Consider the following 25,398-nt stretch of genomic DNA (forward strand, 5'->3'; position numbering starts at 1 on the left):
AGCAAAAACAGTGAATTTACAATCTCAACAATAGTTCATCAACATGAAATACAACAAAACTACAGATACGCTGTAGATCAGAGAAGCGGGAAATGACCATTTACAGTAGGATGTTTTCTTTCCTCCACATGTTTAACAGCTCATTCATCCAGCAGCCTCCCACTTCTTTAAACAAGGCTGAAATACTCAACAAAGAGCACAGCTATTAGCTGTCCTCTCTGCCCAAAGCACTCAGCTCAACCTTCACGTAAAAGCTGGCATTTATCTTTCTGTACTGACAAAAAAAAAAAAAAGACACTAACTGTTGAAAAGATTTACTATTCCACCCACACACGTCATGAAACAGATGATTTATGAGTCAGATTTCATAATGCATCTCATATAATGGTGTGCTGATGTAGTCGGTGTCACCTCACTGTGAAAGGTGCAATATTGTTCAAGTGTTCTGAATGATGGTTTGCAAATAAATGAGAGTCCTCGTAGGAAGAACAAACATGCTGAATGGCTGACAGCTGCGGCTCCTATAATTCCTGGTATATCTGCTGCAAACTGGCGTGATTGGACAGATTTCAGTGGTAGTTTAAGATCAGGATTGAGTCCAGTTGGGATGTGATGGCTGGACTTTGTGACACTGCTTCTAACAAAAGTGGGCAATCTCAAGTGTTAACCACTCGAGCAAATATATAACAATGTCTTCATCCTTGATCACACAGTTACAGGGAGCTGAAGCAAAAGTTAAACATGACCACCCTCTTGTATACTGGCAGCTAGGTGGCTAATGCAACTTTTTCATTGATAATTTAGAGATGTAAATCTGAAATGTGCTGAAAGTGTGAATGACTTTAGCTCCCTGTGTAAAGGAAGTAATATTAAGGAACAGACATTCTGGGAAATATATTTGCTTTCTTGCAGAGTTAGATAAAAAGATTGACACCACTCTCACATCTGTGCTGTAAATATGAAGCTACAGCTTAACTTACAGTTGCAGTTAGCTGAGCTTAGCATAAAGACTGGAAACACAGGGAAACAGCTAGCCTTGCTTTGTCAAAAGGTAAAAAAGTCCACCTCCCAGCATCGCTAAAGCTCACTAATTAACATGATCTTGTTTCATCCTGGAGTCTTGCCGTCACCATGAGGTTATCGGGCAACCAGCAAAGACTTTGGGAAATCACTGCTCCCGGCCAAGAAAGAGTCCTGCATACGCTAGTAGGCTAGTAATCAATTTTCTTGCACATTTTTGTACCGATTAATTATTAAACAAGATAAAACATGTTAGTGAGCTTTAGTCCGGCTGTCCTTGGACAGAGCCAGGCTAGCTGTTTCCCCCCGTTTCCAGTCTTTATGCTAAGCTAAGTTAAGCTAACTGTCATCCAACTCTCAGGAAGCATAGAATCATTTTCCCAAAATGTCGAACTGTTTTAAATTCCCATAATACATGGGAGGCAGTGAGTAAAACTAAACTACCAGATAACTGTCGTCAGTCTACATCTACGCTTAATCTTTACAATTTTTCAAATATGATCTGATAGAAAATATAAACTTTATATAGTCATATAATAAACATAGCAACTTATCTGTAAATATCCACACCAGTTGTTTTCATTGCTAACATCTCATTTTAATGCAGCATCGAGATGCAATGAAGTGATTAAATGTACATGGATGGTTTCTCATATGTATCTATCTTTCTATCTTGTGTTAAAAAGAGATGTACACAATGGAAAAAACTGGTTTAACTCTTCAGTGTGTGTTGAGTTCCTGTTGACCTTTCGAGACCTGAATGTTCCTGCTCTACCCAGCACCTGAAATAACAGCACTGCTGCACACGGGGCACTCGTTAACTGTTGTAATTATCTACAGATTTTCATTTTTGTCTCTTTCTATTTGCTATAGATGAAGTGGTCTCTCTTCCCGTTGGTTTCGAGTGTCTCTGTGTGTGATCTTGGCACTTTGGTTTTGGAGAGCAGACTGAAAATGGAGCCGACCGGCCTGTCGGTTTGGCCCGACATCCGCTCGCATTTCTTTCTTCTACCAGGCCAGAGGGGAAGACAGTCTGGGGCTTCTGGGGTTTTCTGGGGTCTGCGTCTCATTGAGAGCTCTCTGCAAAAACACAAACCCATAATCTGATCTGATTTATACTCATTTTGACTGGATAATAGTGCACATATTTCCAGATTTAGATCACAATTGGTTATTCCACAGAATAACTTTCTAGCTGCATGCTGTCTGCACTCTGTGTGAGAGCATACGTACTTATTTTTGCAGGTCTGAATCTGTCCAACACCTGCTGTGTATGTCAAAATATGAGCTGCACACTTTCAGGAGCAAGTCAAACTTAGCCTGGCTGGTTCTCTCTATACATTCAAACAGTACAGTACGGTATTAGCTCACCTCAAACTTGGACATGAACTCCGCAAATATGCCGAAAAAGGACTCTGTGTTGGAGGACTTGCTGTCCTCTCCGAAGTAGGAGGCCACCTTGGAGAACTCCTCCATTGCTCGGGTCTGCAGAGACTCAAGAGACTGGATCGCAGGGTGGCTGTTCTCCAGAAAGCTCTGTAAGGTGCAGTAGGTCAAACATTTAAAAGGGGCACTCCACTGATTTTACAAGTCAAAGACAGTTTACTTGTCACTCTGTCTTCTGTGGCTCTGGAAGAGCTTTCAGTAGCCCTGATGATGTCACAGTGATGTCATCAGGGTTATGTCAGCTTGGGCTTGGAGACTACAAATGTACAAGCCTGCATGACAAACTGTAGGTGTGGAAAGATGTGGGCATGTATGGAGGATTTAACAGAAGATGCTATCAAAATGGATTATGGGAAATGTAGGATGTTTTTGGAGCTGGACCCATACTAAGGACTAAAAGTCAGGATATTGGTGCTAAAAACAATCATATAATGCATAAGTCTGTAGTCAAAGTTCATTTTTTGGCATAAAATGTCCAAAAGATACGAATCGAGCAAAATATTATCAATTAGCGGCTTCTAAAATATCTGTAGTGGCTTTCAAAAACCCACAAATTTCTTTATGTTTGAAGTGTATCAGCTGTTAACGTACGCTCATGACAGAGGCAAAGTGGTCCTCAGAGGTGGGCGGGATCTTCAGACAGGCCGTCCTGATGTCCTGGATGGTTGAGTGAAGGTCACTCAGCTCTGCTGTGATGGCCCTTTGGTTCACTGGACAAATCAGAAGGAGTGAGGTGAAGAGTTGCCAGAACAGTAATGAATGGTCTAATGATTGTAAAATAGCAACAAGGAAATGTGTTGATGTCTGTCCACAAGTGAGAGCACAAGATATTTTAACAACCTGCAGTCTGCAGAACAACTTGAAAATGTCAAATTAAAATATGCAAGCTATTATCTTGGGTTAACAGAAAAACATACTGTACCTTAAAACAGCAATTTGAACAAAAAAGGCATAAATCTGCATTAAATTTGATGCTTTTAGTCAAGTATGCGAGCCCAGCTGTGACATCGGCACACTGTGTACTACAGTATACAGAAATTAGCATTTGACAGGATGGAACGACCACATTCTGATACAAAATGTTACTGCGGAAGGAAAGCAGAGTTAAAGCGCTTCTGCTGTAACATCATCGTACCCTTGGCTGCCAGAGGAACTGTTGTAAGGTCTCTGGAAAAGTTGAGCAGCTCAGGGAAATGTTGGCACAGAGACTTGGCCAGAATGTGGAGAAAGGTGGATTTCCCGTCTACTGTTTTGGTTGTGCTTAGCTGCAAGAAAGAAGGAGAGAATGAGACACAATCCTCCAGAGACTAAAAACCAAGAACATGGTTAAAGCACAGGCGCACATGCTGTACCTCAGTCAGGAAGTTAATCTTAAAACTGGTTGTCCTGTGGCTCTTGGGCTGGCCGTTGTTCAAGTAATTCCCCATTGCAAGAACAAACTGTGGGCAAAAAAATATCTTATTAACCACTGAATCCATATAGAATGATGCCGTTATATTAATTTCACCTCCAGTGGATTTTCACCTCAAGGATTTTGGCCAGTTTCTTGCTGGTCTTCAGCTCCACTGAAGCCTTGTAGATGTAGTCGTACGCGACTTTCATCTCCTCCGTCCTCTCTTGCAGAGTTGTCTTGAAGTGGAGGCTCCGCAGACGGGTCTTATACTCAGGCACCATCAGCATCTGAAACACACAAAACACTTAAATTACACCATTCCATCTTGATTTTTACAACTTTGGCCTCTCTGAATTTTCTTTCTGTACCTGGAAAATGAACTGGTCTGGCTCGCTCAGTTTGGCCGGGTCTTGCTCAAACAGCTCGTACTGTTTGACCTCGTCGTCGTCGGGGGCATAGAGCAGCAGCTGCTTGATGTGCGCCGGCTCCAGACGGTCAGTGGTCATGTTCATCAAGACCTGTCGCAGCTCGTTGGGGGAGAGCTTCAGATGGGCGATGAGGATGGCTGCAGAGAGGAGGAGGAGGAAACTACATGGTAGTGGGTGAAACATTATGAGTAACATTAACTTCATACTAGGATCACCGTGTTCCCAACTGCAGAAAGAACCTTTCACTCCCCTGCGATGATGTGTAATTTTCCAGTGTATTTTTCATATTTTTCACTGTGTTTCTCTGATGTCAAATTTACTCTGAAATCTGAAATCACAGTATAAACCTGGTAATGAAACTCACTGAAAATTTGGGGGAAAAAAAACAGCATTTTGGATGTGATAACTGCAGAACAAATCCTTCTTAACAGGGAATTGAACCCATCATCCACAGTATAATAAGGTATAATTTACATACCAGTGAAGAAGCAAGTTCAGATCTAATAAAAGAAAAGACTTTGAATTGTAACCAAGTTTATCAGAGCATCACAAAATTTTCTGTTTATTACTCAATTTGAATCACTGTTGCATTTCAAAATAAAATGGTCATTATCATATAATGCTGTAAACAGTAACTAATTCTCAGAACTCCTAAGAGATTATCTAATAGTTTTGCAGAGTTTATGATTCTACTTGCCTTTACTGGCCATCATCACTGCAAATTAATTTACTGATGTCATCATATTGTTAACATTATGCGATTTAGTCATTTCTCTCTGTTAATATTGTTTATTACAGTAATTTCCCACTGGGACTGGTGTGTTGTGTGTAGAGTGAACTGTAATAAGCTCCTTTAAAATACTTTGCTTTGTTTTTGTTAGTCAAGTGTATTTTTTGTACTATGTATGTCACAATGAGCTCACAATTACTACTTTTGTTATGATATTTTTGTGTAATTTTTTGTAATTTGTGTAGCACCCGATGATATCGATAACTTTGCTAATTTGATTGTAATGTGCAAACCAGCAGTTATCAGTTATTTCTTTTAGTATTTTCTGGAGCTTGTTACCATGAAGTTGGTTGTGGTTGAGCTAATATCCTGTTGTTAAACGTCATCATAATAAACAGCTAGTTGGAGACAAAGTGTCACTTTGTACCTCTTTCTCTACACAATGCTAGAGCTTGTTATAAATAAGTCAGTATTTGAAATGATGTAGAGTAAGAATGACTGCTGTATTACTGTATTGTAAATATAGATACTGTGGTCTATAGTTTGACTAGTTTTCTATAGTTTGTATAGTTTGACATTCATACAAGGCAAAGGCACACCAGTTTACTCTTTCTGTTCTCATTGCATATGCATGTAAGGGCAATAAACAAAACCAAAAATAAAGTAATCAAAATATTTACATCAATTTGTTCATTTACTCAAACTGCAATTTACACTACATGACATATTAGTTACAATGTCACTTACCCAGGCAATCTTACAATTAGTAAATGTTCGGATGTTTAGTATCGTGCTAACAACAGCCGTAATTTTATGTATTAGGTGCGTCTCTCCTTATTTTATCTGCATGTGAGGGAGGATAATGTTGTGCAAGTTGTGGTGGTGTTTTGCGGGGTAAATTCTCTGCATATGAAAAGCAGGCATAAAAATAGCGCTACAGGCTGCAAATACATTTATCTCAGTATTCTAGTGAAACATCAGCTATATCAACTCCTTCTCCACCTCCACCTGCTGCAGTCTGAGCTGTTGCATCTGCCGCTCCCTCATCCCCCTCCCTTTCTCTATCTCTATCTCTAACTGCCAGGTTTGTGCATTTTACAGTTTTTCTCCATTGTTTAGATGCAGTATTAGAAACAAAAGCCTGGTTTTTAGGTGACACAAACACCAAAACTGTGTTTCTTTTTGCAAAACAGCAAATGCTCCTAAAGGTGTTGCATTCTTGAAAATTCTTCATACATAAAATCACATTAAAGAAATATACTGCAGAAAAAAACCCTCACTCTTTTCAAAACAGTGCAAACCTGCAGTTCTTTGGCAGTGATAAACAAAACTAAAAACAACTAAAAATAAAATTATCCACATATTTTAGTCTGTTTACTGCTCCATATTTTACCTGTCATTTACATGTCATAGACTTTCATCCACATCACAGCTACTGTAATAAATAAACAAATACATTTTCCAACCTTTCATTCACACACCCCTACATCACAGCTGCTTTTCCTACTCCTTCCTACTCTTTGCTTTTTAAGCAAACACCAGATAACCAATCTGCTGTGTCCCTTCTTTACATGTGACTTCAGACTGATTACACAGTCAAATGTTCTGTACCTCTACCTGTACATTCTCACACAGTAAATGAGCTGACACAGAAGAAACAACTGAAAACGCATGTTAAATGTTTCACTAAACATGTTTTCAATGTGACTGTTGTCAACTGTTGAAAAGAAAAGAAAACTGTGTGAAAAGAGCCAGAAATCATTAAAAGTTAAGTGAATGCATGTGAAGTTGTGACCATTGAATTTGCAGTCAGTTTTGCACCTCATATGTAAAGACAGAAGGCAGTTTTTGCCAATTGAAACTGGGACTTAAGCCAAAACCAACAGCAAAAACACTGTTTTAGTTGTTATTTCGCTGTAGTCTCACAGGCTTGAGCCTTGGCCTTTTCACATGTGTGTGACTTACAGCCACGTTCTTGTCATACTCACATGCGTTGTAGGCTTTCTTATGCGACAGAATCTCCACCACGTCTTTCTTTTTAAAGTTCTCTGGCAGGAAGGCTGGCTCTGGAGGAGAGACTGATAATTTTAACAACAGTGTAAGGATGTGTTCTCCAGGCACCAGGGATCAATAACACACATACACAGAGCCTACATGTGGCAGGTTGATGGGATAATAACACAGCTCTGCCATTTTATTCTCTCGAGGCCAAAATGCTCTGTCTAGAATATCTTCAGTAGATAACGGTAAGGTGTGTTTTTCTCTGGCAGAGCTGTGTTATTACTGAACTCTGTCAAGACAGGAAAGAAAAGGAGGGGGAAGTGGAGTATGGTGCCTTATGGAGAATGGATTTGATGAGCAGGTGATTGGAGCAGCTCCAAAGCAGATTATGGAGAACATCATAACTGTGAAGGTACAAACAAAACAGGTGATGTCAATAGATATATATACACACATACTCACATGCAATGTATTATTTTATAGTTATGATTCATACAAACAGCATGAAGTAGGATTCATAAACAAATACTATGTCATACTGAGCATGATGTACACAAACATATGACGTGCTAGTGATGATGATGCAGTAGATTAAATAGTGATCAGATGTGCATAACTTACTGGATCTGCGTTGAGTACCAAAGTGCAGATCGAGATCCAAGTATTTCACCATGTCAGTGAGCTTGTCGTAGTCTGAATCCTCGCCGAGCTAAACATAGACAAGGACACGCTCTGTACTCTCCAAAGGCACAGTCAAGGTTTTGTAACCTATAAGTAGATGTCTAAAAATATGTTTTAAAGACAGTGTTCTACACAAGTGCAAATATCAGACTTTATCCATGTCTGAAAGGGTTGTAGAGTAGGACATTTTGGTAAATATAAGCAGCATGTATTCTATTTACAAAAAAAAAAAGATTTTTGCTCCGATGACTCATCAGAGACACAACAGAGCAGATGAGTAGGTTTTTCCAAGTATGGCAAGTAGGTGGAGTGAGAAAACTCACAGGCAAGGTGGGAAGACTCACAGGTGAGGTTACAATTTCACACCAAGAGGTTTTACTTTTAGTTCAGTTACCACGGTTCAATAAACCACAAATGTGATTCGTATCAAAATGATTCTCAAGTGTCATTTATTGTTTATTTTATTTACTGCATTTGAGAATAAGAGCTCACCACTCACCTGACCCCATATGGTGCCCTCAGAGTTCTCCACCTGCTCCCAGCGCAGCCTCTTCACGCTCATGTGGTTGGTGTCCGAAGCGTGGTGGCCTGGCTTGGGCAGCGGAGGCGGGTCACAGGGTGGGGGCAGGGGTGGAGGTGGAGGCGGGGGTGCCTTGAAGGACGATCAAACAAGATATTCTCAATAGGGGAATAGAATATTGTTCTTGTATGTAACGTGTACAACAAGCAGTTGTCTTGTCCCCCTCTGCTTTCCAAAACCTCAAGGGATGCCACATGACAAATTTTAGGTAAATATGAGTTGTTCATACAGTATATTCTCCATCACTTGCAGCAAACACAGTGAATGTCCAGTTAGACTTGGACCTAAGACAGCTCAACTGTAGATGTGATCACTCTGAAGACTGTGTGCTGATGTTTGAGCTGAAACTGTCTGCTTGAGATGTACCTTCTAGCTCATTTCTTTTTAAAAATAGGCAGATATTTGAGAGTTATTTTTATTGTGCCTTTCTGACGTCTGTGTGAAATCTGTGACAGAAGCGAAGAGTGGGTGAATTGCTAAAAAGTTGTCTATTCTGTCAAATCTTAAGAAGGTCTTCTATTTTCCAAAGACAGCTCAAGAACTTTAGTCGGAGTGGTAGCCTGCATGATGCCACTTCTTTTTTTTTCTATCTGTTGCTAGGCATTCATTGCCTACTACTGCTGCACTATACCTCTCTGTGTTGTCATCTTCTATACATTTTCTGAGAGATAATACAATTTAATGTTTCATTCCAGATGAATAAATCTAACAGTGAAACTGTCCTTATCACATTTTTTAGATGAACAGATTAGCTACAGTCCCAAAAATGCAGATGTTACCTGCGGTGACTTGTGCTCCGGTCGCAGGGTTTCATAGGTCTTAGTGTGGGTGGGGAGGGAGGAGTGAGAGGCCGGAGGCTGGGAGAGCAGTGAGGAGGCCGTGGGGCCTTGGGTCTGGGACGGGCTGTGATCCTCGAGGGACGGCGGTAGCGGGCCCTGGTAGCTGTGTTGGTGGTGGAGCTGGTGGTGCCTTTGGAGGACGAGGTGGCTCGGCCTCAGCACCTGAGGGGAGGGCTGGGGGGACGGCTGGCGGATAGGCTGGGGCTGGCTGAGCTGCCGTGGGAGGTAGCTGGGGCGGGACGGCTGGGACGAGCGCAGAGTAGTGCAGGCCAGGGTGGTGTGGCCGTGCGAGAGCCGGGTGGAAGTGGCCTGGAAGCGCTGGTGAGTCTTCTCCGCTTCCTCTGTGGTGTGGACCACCTTGTGTAGAGGAGAGCGGCTGGACAGGAGGGTCCTGGGAGGGGGTGGGGGAGGAGGGATGATGGGGTGGTGGGGCTGGAAGGGCATCCGGCTGCGGGGGATGTGCTCTGGGGAGAAGCGGATGGGCGGCAGGGGGTCGGTGAACTGGAGAGGAGGCGGTATCATGGACTGGAAGGGCGGGGGAGGTGGGGGGCTCTGGGTGGGCGGTGGTGGGATGTGTTCAGAGCCTGAGGAGTAGGTGGGAGAGGAAGCCTCGTCGCTGCTACTGTGATCCTCACTGCTGGCGCTGCTGAGCTGTCGAGGCATGAACCCCAGGTCCTGTTCATCCTGGAAACTCATCTGGAGGGAAGAGAGCTACACAATCAGACCTTCTGAAATTTAAAAGAGGATACTAACTCTTCTTAGTTTTACACTCTTGCTTATCAATATGCTGTAAATCTGCTGTGATTCTAGTTATTTTTAGGCTCATTTAGGCTCTGAGTATTTGTTACGTGCACTGTTGGATATCTAGAAACAGAAACTTACTCTGCTGCACCTCATTAAAAAAAGCTGTCAACTAAATGCTTTCATAGTAAAGCTTATGTTAATTGTAAAAGTGTTTTTACCTACTTATGGGACAAAAATGCCATAAAAAGCAACAAAATAGAATAAAAGAAAATAAAAACCTTCTAAACTATGTGATTTTAAAACACATGCACTTAAATATGATTAGTACCTACCCTATCTATGTATGGAACACAAGAAATGTACATAATGTGATAAGTTTGCTGTTAAACACTGGAAACAAATCTAAAAAGGTAAATAGCCTTTTAAAAGCTGTCACACTGAGTGCTATTCTCCCAATTTCTGAAGACGAACACAAAACCACCCCGACAACACTGTTATCATGTTTGTTTGATGAATTAACTTCAGCAAGCACCTTATTATAACCTTAGATTTCTAGTCAGGAGCAGGCAGGCATAATTAGACTCTACTGTATGACCGAGTAGTTTAATCATGTTTTACTTACAGGCACACCTCTTCTTCTGAAACCATGACAACCACCTTGATATATCTGTTCATGTAACACAAGTGTTCATTGTAGCACACATTAGAGCTACTCTAATGTCAACATGCAACACTACAACGTCATTACTTCCAAATGTGAATTTGCTTATTATTTGATAATAAGCAAATGCACAGACAGTAAGATTATCTATTAATGACACTATATGTAACATTTTAGCACCAAAAATGCAGTACCACAGTAACTATGAGACATTAGTATAATTACCACAAATACCTGTGGTCTCTACTGGCCTCTACAGTCGCTACTCACACTGTGTGCAATTGTATCAGATTGCATGGAAAATATGCAGTATGCACAGAGAAAGGGTGCTGTTCTGTTCTTAAGCCCAAAAATTCAGACTTTGTGGGACTGAAAGTAATAAGAGTGCCATGAAATGTCATCTGTTTACAGTAATTATACTAAGGTGTCAGATTTAAACTGAAATAACATACTGGTATCTAAAAACGATAAATAATAATAATCATTTATATTCTATAATACTAACATCCTAAGCTCAAATTTTGAAAAAAGCATATTAACACACATATACAAACAAAGCATGTACTGTATGTGTATGTAAAACTACAGCTGATGATGCTGTTATTTGGAGGCGGGTCTTCCTCACCTCCTCATAGTCGTTCTCCCCGGGCACAAAGTCATCCACCAGAGTGACCGGGTGGCCCAGCTGCTCGCTCAGGGCATCCAGGAACTTGTCTGTGTCGCGGCTGCGTGGTGGGCGGGAGAAGGTGAACAGCTTCTTGCGGTGGGTCAGCGTGTTGAGACCTCCGTCCGAGTGCTGAGGCGAGGCCGGGGGGCTCTCCAGGCTGACGTAAGGGTTGGAGTCCACGCTGCTCTGGTGGTGGATTTCGTACACGGGAGTGGGGAGAGGCTCCTTCCAGGTCAGGGACAGGCCGGATTTACGGGTACCTTTAAAAAAAAAAAAAGTAACTGAAGATGTCTGCTGTTGGTATTAATTCAGTGAAAATCACACTGCAGATGTTTATGCTACTTAGTTTTTTCAAGAAATTGTGTGACATTCTTGTCACCTGAAGGATCATTTGGTTTGAGAGGTTCCCATGGCAACAAAAAGATAAATTGCATGCTTATATGCACATATAGATTGTAGAATTTGAATGAGTTATAACTCAAACACATTCAAAAATCAGTGGTTCTTAAGCCATGCTCACACCAGATTCTTGTTTAACTCGTGTAAACATCCACATGAGCATGTCATCAGTCATGTGCCATCCAGGCCCAAATTATGCAGTTTTTGCTAAATACTATATCTGACTTCAATAATTCCTTCTGAAAAGACATTGGGTCCAGATGGCAAATGGCTCTGAACCATTGATGAAAGCATGTGTCTGAAAGCATGTGTGGATTGTGTGTGTGTGTGTGCATGCAATTGAGTGTTTGGGTATGTGTGTCAGCCCCAGAGTACCTGTGAGAGGGGGGAGTGTGAGGGGGGAGAGAGAGCGCCCGTAGGCCTCAGTCTGTCCCGGGCCCTCGGGCTCCGCTGAGGAGTCACCGTGCAGCGGAGACACACTCTTCCCTGCGTACACGTTCTCCAGCTCCGTGTACACACCTGTCATCTATGAATGGAGGCATGATCAGCTGGTTAACACATAGTCTCTGTGGTACACTTACTTTGAAGGCCTGCTGCTTTATAGACCTTCAAATAATGTGAGACCAGAGAGCACAGATAACATAACTAGCACTCATAATGCCAGTTGTTGAGTTGCTAGGGCGCTGAAAAGCTGCAGTTATACCTACATGATTGAGGTCAGGGGACTCCGGGAAGGAGGTTCCATCTCCTGACTGCCTCTCCTCCGGGCTGCCAGATTCATCGACATGAATTCCTAAAGCACAATAAAGCATGAACAGTGACACAAGGACATAAGCCTCCTCCTTCCATCCACCTCCAGCTAAGAGGGAGAGAGGATGAAGCAAAGCAGAACAGCGTGGAGGAGCAAAAGGCACAAGCTTGGCTCCAGGAACAGGAGTTAGCAATGGCAATGGAAAACAGGGGAACCCATGAATGAAATATCTGAAGCCTGAAAAAGCCTTAGCTGGAAATAAATATGTGCTTTTGAACTGATAGCTTTGGGATCTTATTGAAAGCAAAGGCAGCTGCGTATGGAGTTAATGTATGAACTGGTGATGACATTTTTTTTCTCTTATTTCACCCTCGAGTATCCATAGAGGATACACACATCTTTTTCAGCAACAGCCTTCTGCACGTTTTAACAATTACACTCATTCCCACCTGGGAGCTGACCAATGCACTTATTACATAACACGGCTTCATATGAAGCTCTGAGCAGTTCAAGGTGCTCAAGGTAACATTGTTAGTATAGTGACTGCTGAAGGAGGACTCATTTATTGTCTTTACCCAGATTTTCCTCGTATGTCCGGGAACTCCAACTTAAACAATGATGCAATAATATTGAATTAATATTGAAGAGGTGGCTTCAATAAACATACAGTGGCTTTCAAAACAAAGCTGCACAAGAAATACCAATTTTCCAAACAACAATACATGCTTATTTTGTAGTTGTTGAGTAAAAGGCAGGCATTTACATAGTGAGATTTAAATGAATTTCTCAGAGTGGCAGACTGTGGGGTAAACAAAGTTTTATTCAAGCTGCTCTTTCTACACAACTAAATTCCTCCTCTGATCGTAAGTGACCAGTGACAATTCATACCACTCGTTTGATACTTGGAGACAGTGTAAATAAGGTCACTAGCTACAATACAGAATCCACCTGAAACATACTTAATGTTTGTTAGTGGGTGCATTTCTGTGATTGGTTGAAGAGTGGGATCAAAGTCTAAAACTGTTTGGAGTTGAGTGTCAAGTCAAAAGTCAAGACACACTCAACAATATTTAGCATAATTACATGGCTTGTTGAATACTCGATTCTCATTGGTCAATTACGGCATTCTACGGTCTGTTATTTCTGAATAGCAGACTGCTACTATGAATAATAGACCGTTGCTAAGGACGCAGTTCTGTTCATAGTCTCAGGATGACCATATCCAATTATGTCAATCTGCAGAAAGAAGTCCGGTAAAATTACCAAATACAACTGATTCACGACACCTTGTGGCAGAAAAATGTTAGAGATAATGTCTGTGACTGGGCACAGATGTGATGGCAGCCTGAAAAGCTACTGGGCTCCAACCATTAAAGAAAGAGAAAAGTTTAGCAAGATCCTGTCCTCCAATCCAGGCAATGGCAGCAGATCTGATGAGCGCCTCTCTTAGTTGCGCATCACTACACACTAACTTAAGTGATAAGCGGTACTGATAATAGTAATATCGTTACCAGTTGTAACATTAGTAACAGTTGTGTTTCCAAGTGTGTCAACTGCAAAGCCCCGGCAAGAAGGAAACAGATGAATGACAGAAACGTCATAATCTTCAGAAGGCTACAGAGCTTTCATAGATATTCACGTTGCTATGCACGCAAACTGTAGAAGCTAACAGACTTTTTTTTTTAATGGAAGCAATAAAATCATTTTTAAATCAATAACATCATTTTTAAATCAATATTTTGGGTCAGATTATGGATTTCTTAAGTAAATAGCCATGTAATAAGCGGGATAATGTACAGCGAGCGGGTCATTATGTGAAAAGAACCCAGACAGGGTGATGCAGGACTTGAATCTTGAATCACCCTGATCCCTTACATGTGGTTGAAAGCTCTGTATCACACAGTGTCTACGAAGACCATGAAAGCTCCTCATAAAGCTAGTAAGTGGACCTTGAGTTGAGATTGTCAAACTTCTATTTCCAAGGTCAAGAATGAACTTTCATGCTTAACTATAAAGTGGCAATCTCGAAGATCGCCGCAGATTTTCATTTTAATAAATGTCTGTTACGTCACTATCTATCACCGAATGAGGTAACACAATGGTTATTGAGCCTATGGTCCCCTGGTGAAAGTCCTTACATTTGCAGTATTGTCAAAGAGTATGATTATTGTGAATTATGTCGATGGTGACTTTCCCGCCATGCATTCAAATCAGCAGAGCTAATGCAACATACTCACTCTTCCTTCACTTGTGTGTGAAGTGGCTTATTTTTTTTTTGAAAAGTTTACTCTTATTGGCTTTTTACTCGCGAAGCTTTTATTGCACGTACAGTAACTGTCTCTCCTGTGCTGCGCTGTGTGTGCAGCACACACACAGAGGGCTGAGCCCTGCCCCTCAGTGCTCCTCAGAGCAGAGGAGACAGCAAAACGCAGTAGAGAGTCTCACACTGAGCTTAAATGAAACAAGTGCACATAAATTAGGTCATTTATGGTCGCGCATGTGTGTGTGTGTGCTGCACACAGCGCAGCAGAGGAGAGACAGTGAACCAGGTGAAGTACTCAAGTTGACAACAGCTACACTTGTTATGTTACTGTAAGAGCAATAAAAGCTTCATGAACAAAAACCCAGTAAGAGTAATTTATTAAAGTTATCCGCGCAAAAGAACAAAACACCTGCAATTACCACTTATCGCCATATGGTGCCGCCAAAGAGAACGAAACAGAGATCTTCGAGATTGCCACTTTAAGCCCTTTAACACAGATGAGAAATCCTAAAAGTGCTCATCAGATCCATCTTTGTGACTACTGCACAAACTTCATCCGCTAATGACCATGTGATACAGATGAAAACCCTGGAAAAAGCTAGTAAGTGGACCTTGAGTTTGAAGTGTTTTGTCAGCCCATGTTGTTGTTTTTATGAGCAACATACCCATTCCCAGGTGAGTCCCGATGATGCAGTCATCAGAGCTCCTCTCTCGGATGCTGCTGCGGTATGACGTCCCCGTCACGCGCATAGAGCTGCTCCGCCGGTGGTGCTCTGGACCTGCGTCAGGCTCCAACACAGCTGCAAAACACACACAGAAAAATACACAGGAATGATGGTGTAAATAGAGAAGAAGTCAGGCTTGAAACTCTTGATGGTATACATGGACTCTATATGACAAACAGAATATCTACACCAAACAGTAAGATCATGCTTTGGGTAAAGTCACGTTGTTTTTTCAAATCAGTCAAGCGTCTAAATAATTGCTTGCTCATGTTTGTATTCAGAGTTTCCCTCCAAAATGCAGATAATCCCCACATTGTGTGTTTTGGCTCACCATTGCTCTTGATACCCAGGAAACGTGACAGCTTGCCCTGGCAGCGTTCCTGTTCGTCGTAGGTCAGAAGCTGGTAGATGAACTGCCAGATCAGTTGCTTGGCCGGGGTGTCTAACACTGGAAACACATCTACAATCAGGGTGTCCACATTCCTGCAAAACAAACACACAAAACCCCAGTAAACACAAACACGTTATCTTTATATAACCAACCCGTGTGCAGCTCTGGGTAACTGATTGTCATTCAACGTGAGGATTTAGCTTAGATGTATATTCTCTGCATCTATAATGAGAAATATAGCTGAGAATGTGGTAGAGGATGAAAACAGATTATCAAAAAGTGGGAGGACAGCAGTTTATGCCTTCAAGTGTTTTCCTGTATGCATTTACAGTAGAATTTAATTGGTATTTTTGTTTTAATCCTGCTGCATCACATGTTTACATCAGAAAAAAAAAAGCGCACACAATACTGATTCCCCATCCATCTCTTAAATACTATCAGTGCCTAATGGGATTTACAAACTTCCTGCTTAGGTATGTTATTTGTTTTCACATTGCTCATTCCTTACTCCACCTCTGTCTCCTGCCTGCATTTTGCCTGCACTGCCTCATATATAGTGTACAGTAAAAAAAAACAGTTTCCCAGGCAACGGCTGATTTTCTTTCACTACTTGTCACTGTAAGCTAGCTAGATAATATCTTTGTTACTGCAAAGATGGTTTGACAGATGCTGAAAACTCTCTTGGTAGCGGCCAACCCCCAAAAGTGCAGTGATGTTTCCTGTCAGAGTATTTGAAAGATGATGAAGATGATTATAATGATTATTAAAAATGTTATGAATCATGCTGTGACTGTTTGGTGCCAGAAGCATTGGGAAGGCTTTGTTCTTGGATTTTGGGAAGTTCCATCAGAATTTCTAATATTCCCAAAATGTATGTTTGTTTATTGACCCTCTTGTTCCCTCCATCCCACTGACCTGTGCTGGAAGAAGGTCTCCAGGGCCTTGCAGACGGTGTACCTCTCCTGGATGGTCAGCAGGTGGTCCAGCTGCTGGCTGAATGTCCGCCCGTGGACTTTGATGCTTGGTGGAAGAATCTCAGCCACCCACTGGAGAGAACTGAGGGCTGGAGACCTGCACAGTGGGCACAATGGAACATTATCATAATAGAAAGGCCGTTCTGATATTAGTTTCTTAGTCTCAGCAGACCATGAACTACTGATAATGTCAACTCAAAATGTCAGGTTTCTTGTCTACTCACTTGGATCGCGGTAACGTGGTGGGAGCCAGGCTGGGAGATTCCTCTGGGTCTGTTTGGTCAGAAGAGTAGTCAGATGGACCTTCCTCTACAACCAGAGTGGGCATCGCCCCACTGCCCTGCAGCATGGACACCACCTTCTCATGCGAACAGTTCCTACAGAGAGAAAACAAGAGAGTGAACCCGAGAGGAATGCAATGAAATGATGGAGCGAGAAAGAGTTGATTGACTTTAACTATAGATTATAATGCAGATGGATTGAAGTCAAATAAGCATTATGTTATCTACTGCAAGACTTCTAACAAATTGAATCATGTAACATTGAGTTCCTAACCATTTTTGGTCTGTGAACATGTAGCATAAGTCTACCGGTTGTAACCAGTAAAACCAAACAGTAATTCTTTTTTTCCTTGTTATAACTACAGAATTTTTAGTCAAAAAAGAATTTAAAAAAAAGCACAGATTAAAAAAGCAATAAAAAAATATATAAACATGCAGAAATATGTTTTGTCTGCTTTCCTACTGCTCACATTTATTTTGTGATTATGTAAATTTGCCAGAGGAATAAACATTAATCCGTGAAAGCAGAAAGTCAGACTGTGAAATGTGTTGATTCTTGGCTATGAGTCTGCACGGCAACGCAGTGACAAGAGATATAAGTCCTTGTCAGAGTCCTTGTAAGACTCAATTCATTGTTAATTGTTATATTCATGGTACAGAAAGTTAGACCATTCTTTATTTTACATAAGATGGACTGTACTGACAAGTCAAAGCCATGTACTGTATGATTTCAACAAACTGATTAACTTATGCTTTCTATGTAAACACTGAATGCCTACACATATCTTGTACTTGTATTTTCTTTCTCTCTCTCTCTCTCTGCTGAACAACTCCCACTGTTTTCCCGATCACCTCCTACTGCTGCAGCACCGTGTAATCAGGGAGCGCAGCAAAATTATACAGCGCCCATCAAATCAGTACATCAGGCAGCCATGGGAACAGCGCTGTGAGCCATCCCTTCACATGGCTATCGAGGGGGGCAGGATGACTAACACCGTTTCTTCTCACAGCATTGAATATATTGGCTGATATATTGGTTGATATACTGTATTTGCTGAGCGCATATAGGTACAATTCAATTTCATCAGCGCTGAATTTCTTATCTCCACTCCCACACTTGCTCTCTGAAATCCAGTAGAAGGTAGAAGGTCAAGAAGTTGTTAAGTCCACAAAACAACTATGACGACTCCCACAACTTATGCTCACGTGTGTCTTGCTGAGAGTTAGTTGAGAAGATCGATACCAAGAGTGGTATCGATCTTCTCAGTTAACTCTAGGCAAGAAAGCAAATAATTTGATGCATTTCCCCCCAAATGCCAAACTGCTCAGCCTATTTACAGCACATCTGTCCATGTGTTTTGCCCCAAATTAGCTTTATAATGAAATTAGGTTTTTGTAAATTGTACTTGTTTCTACTATAAAGTTTCCCTTCCATTCTGGCTCCCAAATAAGGAGAGATATTAAATGTGATAATACATTTTGTATAGTGACATATTTTTGAGGGTTTATTCCTGGCTGACACTTCCATTTTCTCCTGAAGAGGAAGCAGATTTTTTTTTTTTTAATCTAAAAAATGGTGAAATAATGATGACACAGTTCTATGACAAAAAACAAATAACAGCTTCATGTGCTCTGTGGTGGATTATCTGGTACTGTGGAAGCTGTTTCTCATAATGAGAATAAACGTCACCAGATGGCTTCTTCTATAGAGAAACAAGCCCTGATATCTCTAAATTTACAGCCTAAGTTCAAGAACTTGGACAGTAGGCGAAGACCAAATACTACTACTACTACTGCTAATAATAATAATGATGTTATCCACTAAAAACAGACCTCATGTCTAGTCCATTGAGGAACAGGATACGGTCGCCTGGTTTCAGTCCACATTCCTCAGCAGGACTATCTGAGAGGGAGACAAAGATGGCAGAAAATCAGAGATTGAAAAGGGATCCTGGCACAATCTCACCGGCTAGCAAGGTGCACGGAACAGACGGGCATACCAAGGAAAGATGGTGACTAATGTGATGCTGTCAATCTGTGTATGACATCCAATAAAGCCCATCAACAAACGAGATGATCTCCATGCTAAATCTTATTACATAAGGAAACAGTGCTGTCAAAACAATCCCCAGTAGAATCTGTTCTGATTGGGCTGCAACCATCCACCGTCGCCTCCTCATCCGTCAGCTCAGCTGCTGTATTTCTCACACATTGGATGACATGTCACCTTTTTTTAATTTTTTTTTTTTTTATACAAAGTCTGAATACAACAAACTATTCATGTGATAATGCAGCAGGTGCAGGTCCCAGCACATTCACAGACTTAATATCACAGAGTTTGTGGTTTCCTACAGTAGTTATCAGTAAAGATCTCTGTTCAGATCACGATGAGAGACATGCTATCCGCCCCCACTATCTCCAGATCAACCTCCATAAGGCCCACTGAGTCAGCCCGCTCTGGCCGCTTCAGCACACAATGGTGGGAGATGATAGTGGGCGGGCACGGTGCTGTCATCATCAAATACACACACACATACACACACACACACACACACACACACACACACACACACACACACACACACACACCTCCCTCCTCACTGAGGAACCTGGCGAACCTGTCCCTCAAAATTAACTTCACAGCCTCTCTTGTCCGTTGCTTTTGTTGCGGTAAGCCATTACAGTTAATTAGGTGAGCTTTTAATGCAGGATATTTAAAAATTAGAGTAATTTTAAAAAGTTCTAAATAGCCAAATACCCCCATTAATATTCAAAAGTAAGTTTGATCTTTCTAATTAAAGGGCAGCTGAGTATATTTTATCCAAAGCAGTGGAAATAGGAAATGCAGGTAAACCAAAAAAAAAAAAAAGAAAAATCTGCATTGCTGACCTGAGGGAGCAAATAAACATGTTTTGATTTACATCTATAAGGAGAAGACATTTTAATCTACAGAAGGTGCTAAATGGCTAAATGGTCTGTTGTAAGACTGGAAAATGAGGACAAATTTAGTAACCTTAAAGGAATAGTTTGACATTTGAGTCTGATACAGTCTTAACTTAACATTAAGATAAGCTAATCAGCTCCTGGCAATCTCAAAATGTTAAGCTTTTCCTTTAAGGTTACTAAATGTGTCTTTATTGTCCAGTCTTATGACAAACTGGTTAAAGCTAGCTACCCTGGCTCTCTTTGAGGGTAACAAAATCTGCCTACCAGCATCTCAAAGGCTCACTGATTAACACCTTATATCTTGTTTCTTTAATATGTACCAAAACCAAAGGTTAAAAACAACACTGTGGTTTAATGTGGGGTTATGTTAAGAAATAATCCTGTATGTATCATTCCCGATTTCCAGTCTTTATGCTTAGCTAAGCTAAGATAATCATCTCCTGGCTGTAGCTTCATGTTTAACGGACACACATGAGAGTGGTACTGATTTTAAGTGGTATTCAATTTTTAAGGTATTTCCGAAAATGTCCAACTATTCCCTTGATTAATTATTTTTAGGTCATATCTTGGTTGTAATATGAGTTTAAGTTTGTAGCAGCATTACAGAGCATGTATTATATATAGTCCTCAGTAGGAAACATCAAAAATAAAAAGGTAGTCAATCTGAATGCGAGGATGCTTTTCTGAGACTCTGCAAATAAAACTATAGGACATTCAAGATTTTTACCTGATAATGTGGATATGCAAAATCATAAGTTAAATAATCAAATTACAGTTCATAATATTGTGATGAAGTGTGAGAAGTGCATGATAACAAGTATTGCTTATGAAAGTAAGATAAAACTGTGATGTTTATACATCTTTTTTATTTATTAAAGCTTTGTTTTTGCTTTTTTAAATCATCAATTTCTACAAAATAATAATGTGTCTTGACAAGTCTATCATCTCAGTATAATGTGATTGCATTGAACATATAAATAAATATAAATCAAACAAGTGATACTTCCAAACTCTAGGAACTTGTCATGAAATTAATGTTTTCTGTCACTGACAAAAAAACATTAAACAGGATTTGTAGTATACTCGGACTCCAGATGGATAAAAGTGTGTAAAATCCCTGAATGTAACTGTGTAGCATTGGCTGACGGCTATAAGTGTCTGTTACTGCACAGCACAGCCTGTTCTGAGTGTTTTCCTCTTAACATTACATTGGTGAGTCAGACAAATCAACTTCCTGGTACACTCATAGTCACACACACACACACACACCTCCTGATCATCTTCAACCCCCAGCGGCTGGCACCACAACAGACTCACCCACATAAAATACATCCGCCCTCCCTTCACCAGCCAACATAGAACGATGTTTGGGTCAAACCACCACACGCAGAGAGAAGGCGTCTCTCAGTACTGTACTGGACTGTACTGCACTGTACTGTACTTGTGTTTAATATAGAAGCAGTACCTGGAATAACGGAGTCGATGCAGACGGGAGCGTGGCCTCGCAGTGTGAAGCCGAAGGTCTTCTTCCCCCTGTAGACGCGAACGATCCTGAGGAAGAGATGAATGATGGAGAAGCCGATTTACAGGCAGAGCCACAAACAAACTTTTTCTTTATAATGGAATCATCACATCACACTCCTCTTTTATATAAAAATCCTTAAACTTATAAATCTTTAAGGGGACACAAAATAAAATATGGTACAGTGTGGTATCTGTGTGTTTTTACCAATAAAACCTAACTAACTGTTATTTTTACTATTGCTAAATCCTTTTTGAATCATGGATCAATTGTCTATAAAATGTGAGAAAATTGTGAAAAATACCAAGGTGATGTATCCAAATGTCTTGTTTTTTCCAACCAATAGTCCAAAACTCAATAATATTCTGTTTACAATGATATAAAACAGAGAAAAGTGGCAAATTCCCACATTTGAGAGGCTGGAACCAGAGAATGTTTTGCATTTGACTGATTGTTGCAGATTCATTTTCTGTTGATCCACTTATCGCTTAATCTATCAGCACTAAATATGTCATCATCTAACTGCACACGACATACTCTCATGCTCAATGACGGTTCTGTGAATGGACGGGGAGGCCAGCTGTCTGTGGATGGAGCGATCGCTCACTGCTGTTTACAAGGCTGATTGTACTTAACTTTTGTTTTGATTCGTCACTTCCTGTAGGTGGGAGTCTGAATGAGCGGGGATATGACGCTGTTCTTTACTGCAATCCAACTTTGTGATTTACGTTTCTGTTTTTTCTTACATAACGCTATCAACTAGTACAGCCTCGCACATCTTTCTCTGTGTTTTCCCCAAAATAAAAACCATTCAGGATGCACTCAACATAGAAAAAAAGATTTGACATTTTGCTGATGATGGTGCTTCGCTCTCATTCGCCCCAGTGGCGGAACCTCCCGTTACATCAAAGAGGAGACACTTATGCTGTTTATCTGCTGTGGGTTGCCATGGAAACGACTCAAGGCAACACTGCCGTGATATGTAAACACGGGGAAGACAAAAACAGACGAAAGGGGAGAGAAAACAGACAAATCTGTTCTTTGATAGCTCTTATGTAAGATGAGCTAAATGCAGATGGGGTGCTGTGTGCTCGTGAGGGGGCTGCGGGGTGTAATGCTTCACAGCCACATAGAGCGACGCAGCATCAGCTTTGAGCACACTTGACAAACTGAGTGTTTGCGACTCTCAGGCTGCTTAAGGCCCCTGCTGATTCCCAGGAACTTCATACCTTTACATCTTTTACATATTACATAACAGCCCAAAAAGGAATCAATCAGCCCCGCTTAATGAAATCCGCTGGGAAATCAACAACTGGCACACTGTGCAGCAGCTCCAGCAGTGACCCAAAAAGACAATTGCCAATCTATAGAGATTGACTTTGTGCATCTACTGTATATTGATAGAGCGTTTTGTCTATATCTCTATTTAGCTACTGTGGAGACACAACAACATTACACAATCCTCTTTAGGGGAGAAAGTACCAGCACGCAGCACAACTTCTTGCTGTGACTGTGCCACTTATCCCACATGATGTAATCTCTCATTTAACACAATCAGTTCACTCCTATTGTTATGTGACCTTATAATACGGTTACACTTGACATGTTCAGCAATACATTTTCACCTCCATGTGGATGAGCACATATCTTGGGATTTAGTTGGTTAGCGTGGTGTGGGAGTGTGGGCGTGCACTGCCACCCCTGTAATCCTGCACTAAGTCCATTGAGGTGTTATTAATTGGGCGGCTGTGTAATCAGCGTGTTTGTGGGTGGAGGATGAGCAGGAGAGCTTGAATGGTCGAGGGCTTTATAACGCTGCAGGATTAATGTGTTGAATAGGAATCAGTTTCAAGAAGCTAAAGACGGTGTTATTTGACTATATGCTGAGTACTTTTGGCTTTCGGCAGTGTAAAAACATACACTGATTTTTGGGGTTTTCTAAGTGCAGCTTTGTGACAAGACTCAGAGAAAAACATTAGCTTTAGGATGGAAGAATCAGAAGATGAGAGGAAAACATTTCAGAAAGGAAAAGACAACAAGAGAAGGTGTGTGTGTATGTTTCATATACATTTCCAAAACATCCTGCCTGTACAGTAAATGTCTGTATAATAAAGTGAATCTTTAGCTGCTGCATTACATGTTGAGATAAATCAAATTCCTACACTAATACAGCACTTAAAACAGAGCCCAAGAGACTCAAAACAAGACCAAAAAAACAACAAATTAGGAGTCATGTGCTCACCTCTGATTGGGTCCGATGGGGGGATGCCCAGGTTTCCCACAGACGGACTTCCTCAAGCCCCTGTCTCTCTCCGCCTCACCCCTCCCTCCGGGCTCCCCTCCGTCCCTGGGCACTGAGCTGGCCCGTTTGGACCCGTGGTGGCGCTCAGAGTGATCCTCGCTCCGACTGCGCCGGACTCTGCCGTGTGGCTCGCTGATGCTCTTGCTGCGGCAGAGCTTGTTGATCACATTCTGGGAGACGGCCTCGTCGAAGCGCTGCCGGTGCTTCTTGGGAATGAAGATTCTGGCGAACATGGTGGCATGTGAGGAGAATAAGAGGGTGATATTAAGTTTTTGTCCACAAGAGTTGCCTCAGAAAAGGAGCAAGAAAGAGGATGGATCTACATCACTGATCCACCTCGATCTTTTTTGAAAACATACAGTCCATAAGAAAAGATCTTTGATTTCCGGTGAAATTACAGCAGCAAGTCAAACATCCAGCACAGGCAGAGATTTAAAAGTGATGAGCAACTCGATCACTGCTGCAATTATGTTTAGAATCCAAGTCAACACTATTTAAGTTCAACAGGCTTCAAGACATTCAAAGAAAAGAAAAAAGGCTTTTGATGGACAGGTGAGGAGTCTTTCCCCCTGGAGGTTACCGCCGTCCCCGGAGAGGAAAAAAGAAAAGAGAAGTTGAATGAGAAGCCAGAAAGAAAAAGATATTTCTCGGAGGAGAGAGACAGTGAGGATATCTTTCTGTCACTCGCTGCTTGCTGGAGTCTGACTGCTGCAGCGTGAGATATCAGAGCCAGAATACAGCAAGAGAAAAAGGTGTGGGAGTGAGCGAGCATGGGATTTCTCCTCTGCTATCTCTCTCTCTCTCTCTCTCTCTCCATCTACAGTATCTCATTCTCACTTTCTCGTTCTCCTACACTTCCGTCCACGCCTCACCTCTGTGTCACTCTGTCAGTGTGAGCACAGAGCAGGAAGCAGTCATCATCTTATTGACCTCATACCTTACCGATTTTCCCATTTTGACAAAGGAACTCAACACACAGCATTTTACGTTTTTCAGCTTTATGAGGTAAAAGACAAGTGTAATTGTCATGTAAATGTAATTACTCTCATTTGAATTGTGGAGAACAATAAAGAATCTAGTCCAACTCATAATTAAAAAGCTCAGCTGATGACATTTTCACAACATACCAACAACAACAAGGAGAAAAACATTTGAAGTTTCCAAGCTCAAGCTTGATGGCATAATCAGGGTAATAGATTAGTTAGGCATAGAAGACATAATATTGTACAACTTTTTTCACAGGCTGCTGAAAAAAACAGCATAGACCAGTTTAAGATGGTTGCTGATTAGCTGGGTTATTTGGTTTACCAGTCTAGACAAGCTGGTCTGGCTGGTCTTGTCATTATAGTTGGCCAGCTTGGTATGGCTGTTAAACTGGTTAAGGATAAACTGGTTGGATATTTTATGTTAGGGTTTTTTCCCCTCAAACCCATAACTGAGTGAATTCATAATGACCTATGTGGTTTGTTCTGTTCTTTCTCTCAATAGAAAAACTGAAAGATTAAATTTTTAAATTTAATTTATTTATTTTACTTTGAGAAAACTGTAATTTTCAATTCAATGAAGTCAATTTAAAATGATAAATTCAAATGAGCTAAATTCAGTAATTAATTAATTAATTCATATAATCAAACAATTTAACAGTTTAAAATAG

The 25,398-nt window shown here is 41.1% G+C and overlaps 1 protein-coding gene across 3 annotated transcripts in view; it reads right to left on the reverse strand.

Annotated features, from left to right (window-relative positions):
• Window positions 1–272: 272 nt before the first annotated feature.
• The window catches only part of grid2ipb (glutamate receptor, ionotropic, delta 2 (Grid2) interacting protein, b), a 50,654-nt gene continuing 25,528 nt past the window's right edge, over window positions 273–25,398 (reverse strand). For 2 of the 3 annotated variants that reach the window (XM_044337803.1, XM_044337802.1), the window contains 22 exons: window positions 23,685–23,966; window positions 21,386–21,471; window positions 18,808–18,877; window positions 16,918–17,070; window positions 16,635–16,790; window positions 15,660–15,811; window positions 15,269–15,403; window positions 12,297–12,382; window positions 11,965–12,115; window positions 11,149–11,450; window positions 10,485–10,529; window positions 9,059–9,814; window positions 8,199–8,351; window positions 7,640–7,727; window positions 7,006–7,083; window positions 4,228–4,424; window positions 3,991–4,146; window positions 3,819–3,905; window positions 3,602–3,731; window positions 3,058–3,176; window positions 2,392–2,556; window positions 273–2,100 (listed from right to left, as the gene is read on the reverse strand). In XM_044337803.1, the coding sequence (XP_044193738.1) occupies window positions 2,029–2,100; window positions 2,392–2,556; window positions 3,058–3,176; window positions 3,602–3,731; window positions 3,819–3,905; window positions 3,991–4,146; window positions 4,228–4,424; window positions 7,006–7,083; window positions 7,640–7,727; window positions 8,199–8,351; window positions 9,059–9,814; window positions 10,485–10,529; window positions 11,149–11,450; window positions 11,965–12,115; window positions 12,297–12,382; window positions 15,269–15,403; window positions 15,660–15,811; window positions 16,635–16,790; window positions 16,918–17,070; window positions 18,808–18,877; window positions 21,386–21,471; window positions 23,685–23,966 (3,619 nt within the window). In that variant the 3' untranslated portion in view covers window positions 273–2,028. The remainder of the gene's footprint in view (window positions 2,101–2,391; window positions 2,557–3,057; window positions 3,177–3,601; window positions 3,732–3,818; window positions 3,906–3,990; window positions 4,147–4,227; window positions 4,425–7,005; window positions 7,084–7,639; window positions 7,728–8,198; window positions 8,352–9,058; window positions 9,815–10,484; window positions 10,530–11,148; window positions 11,451–11,964; window positions 12,116–12,296; window positions 12,383–15,268; window positions 15,404–15,659; window positions 15,812–16,634; window positions 16,791–16,917; window positions 17,071–18,807; window positions 18,878–21,385; window positions 21,472–23,684; window positions 23,967–25,398) is intronic. The other variant, XM_044337804.1, reaches the window with a different exon arrangement.

Source organism: Thunnus albacares, chromosome 20, assembly GCF_914725855.1.
Source record: "Thunnus albacares chromosome 20, fThuAlb1.1, whole genome shotgun sequence".
Lineage (NCBI taxonomy): Eukaryota > Metazoa > Chordata > Actinopteri > Scombriformes > Scombridae > Thunnus > Thunnus albacares.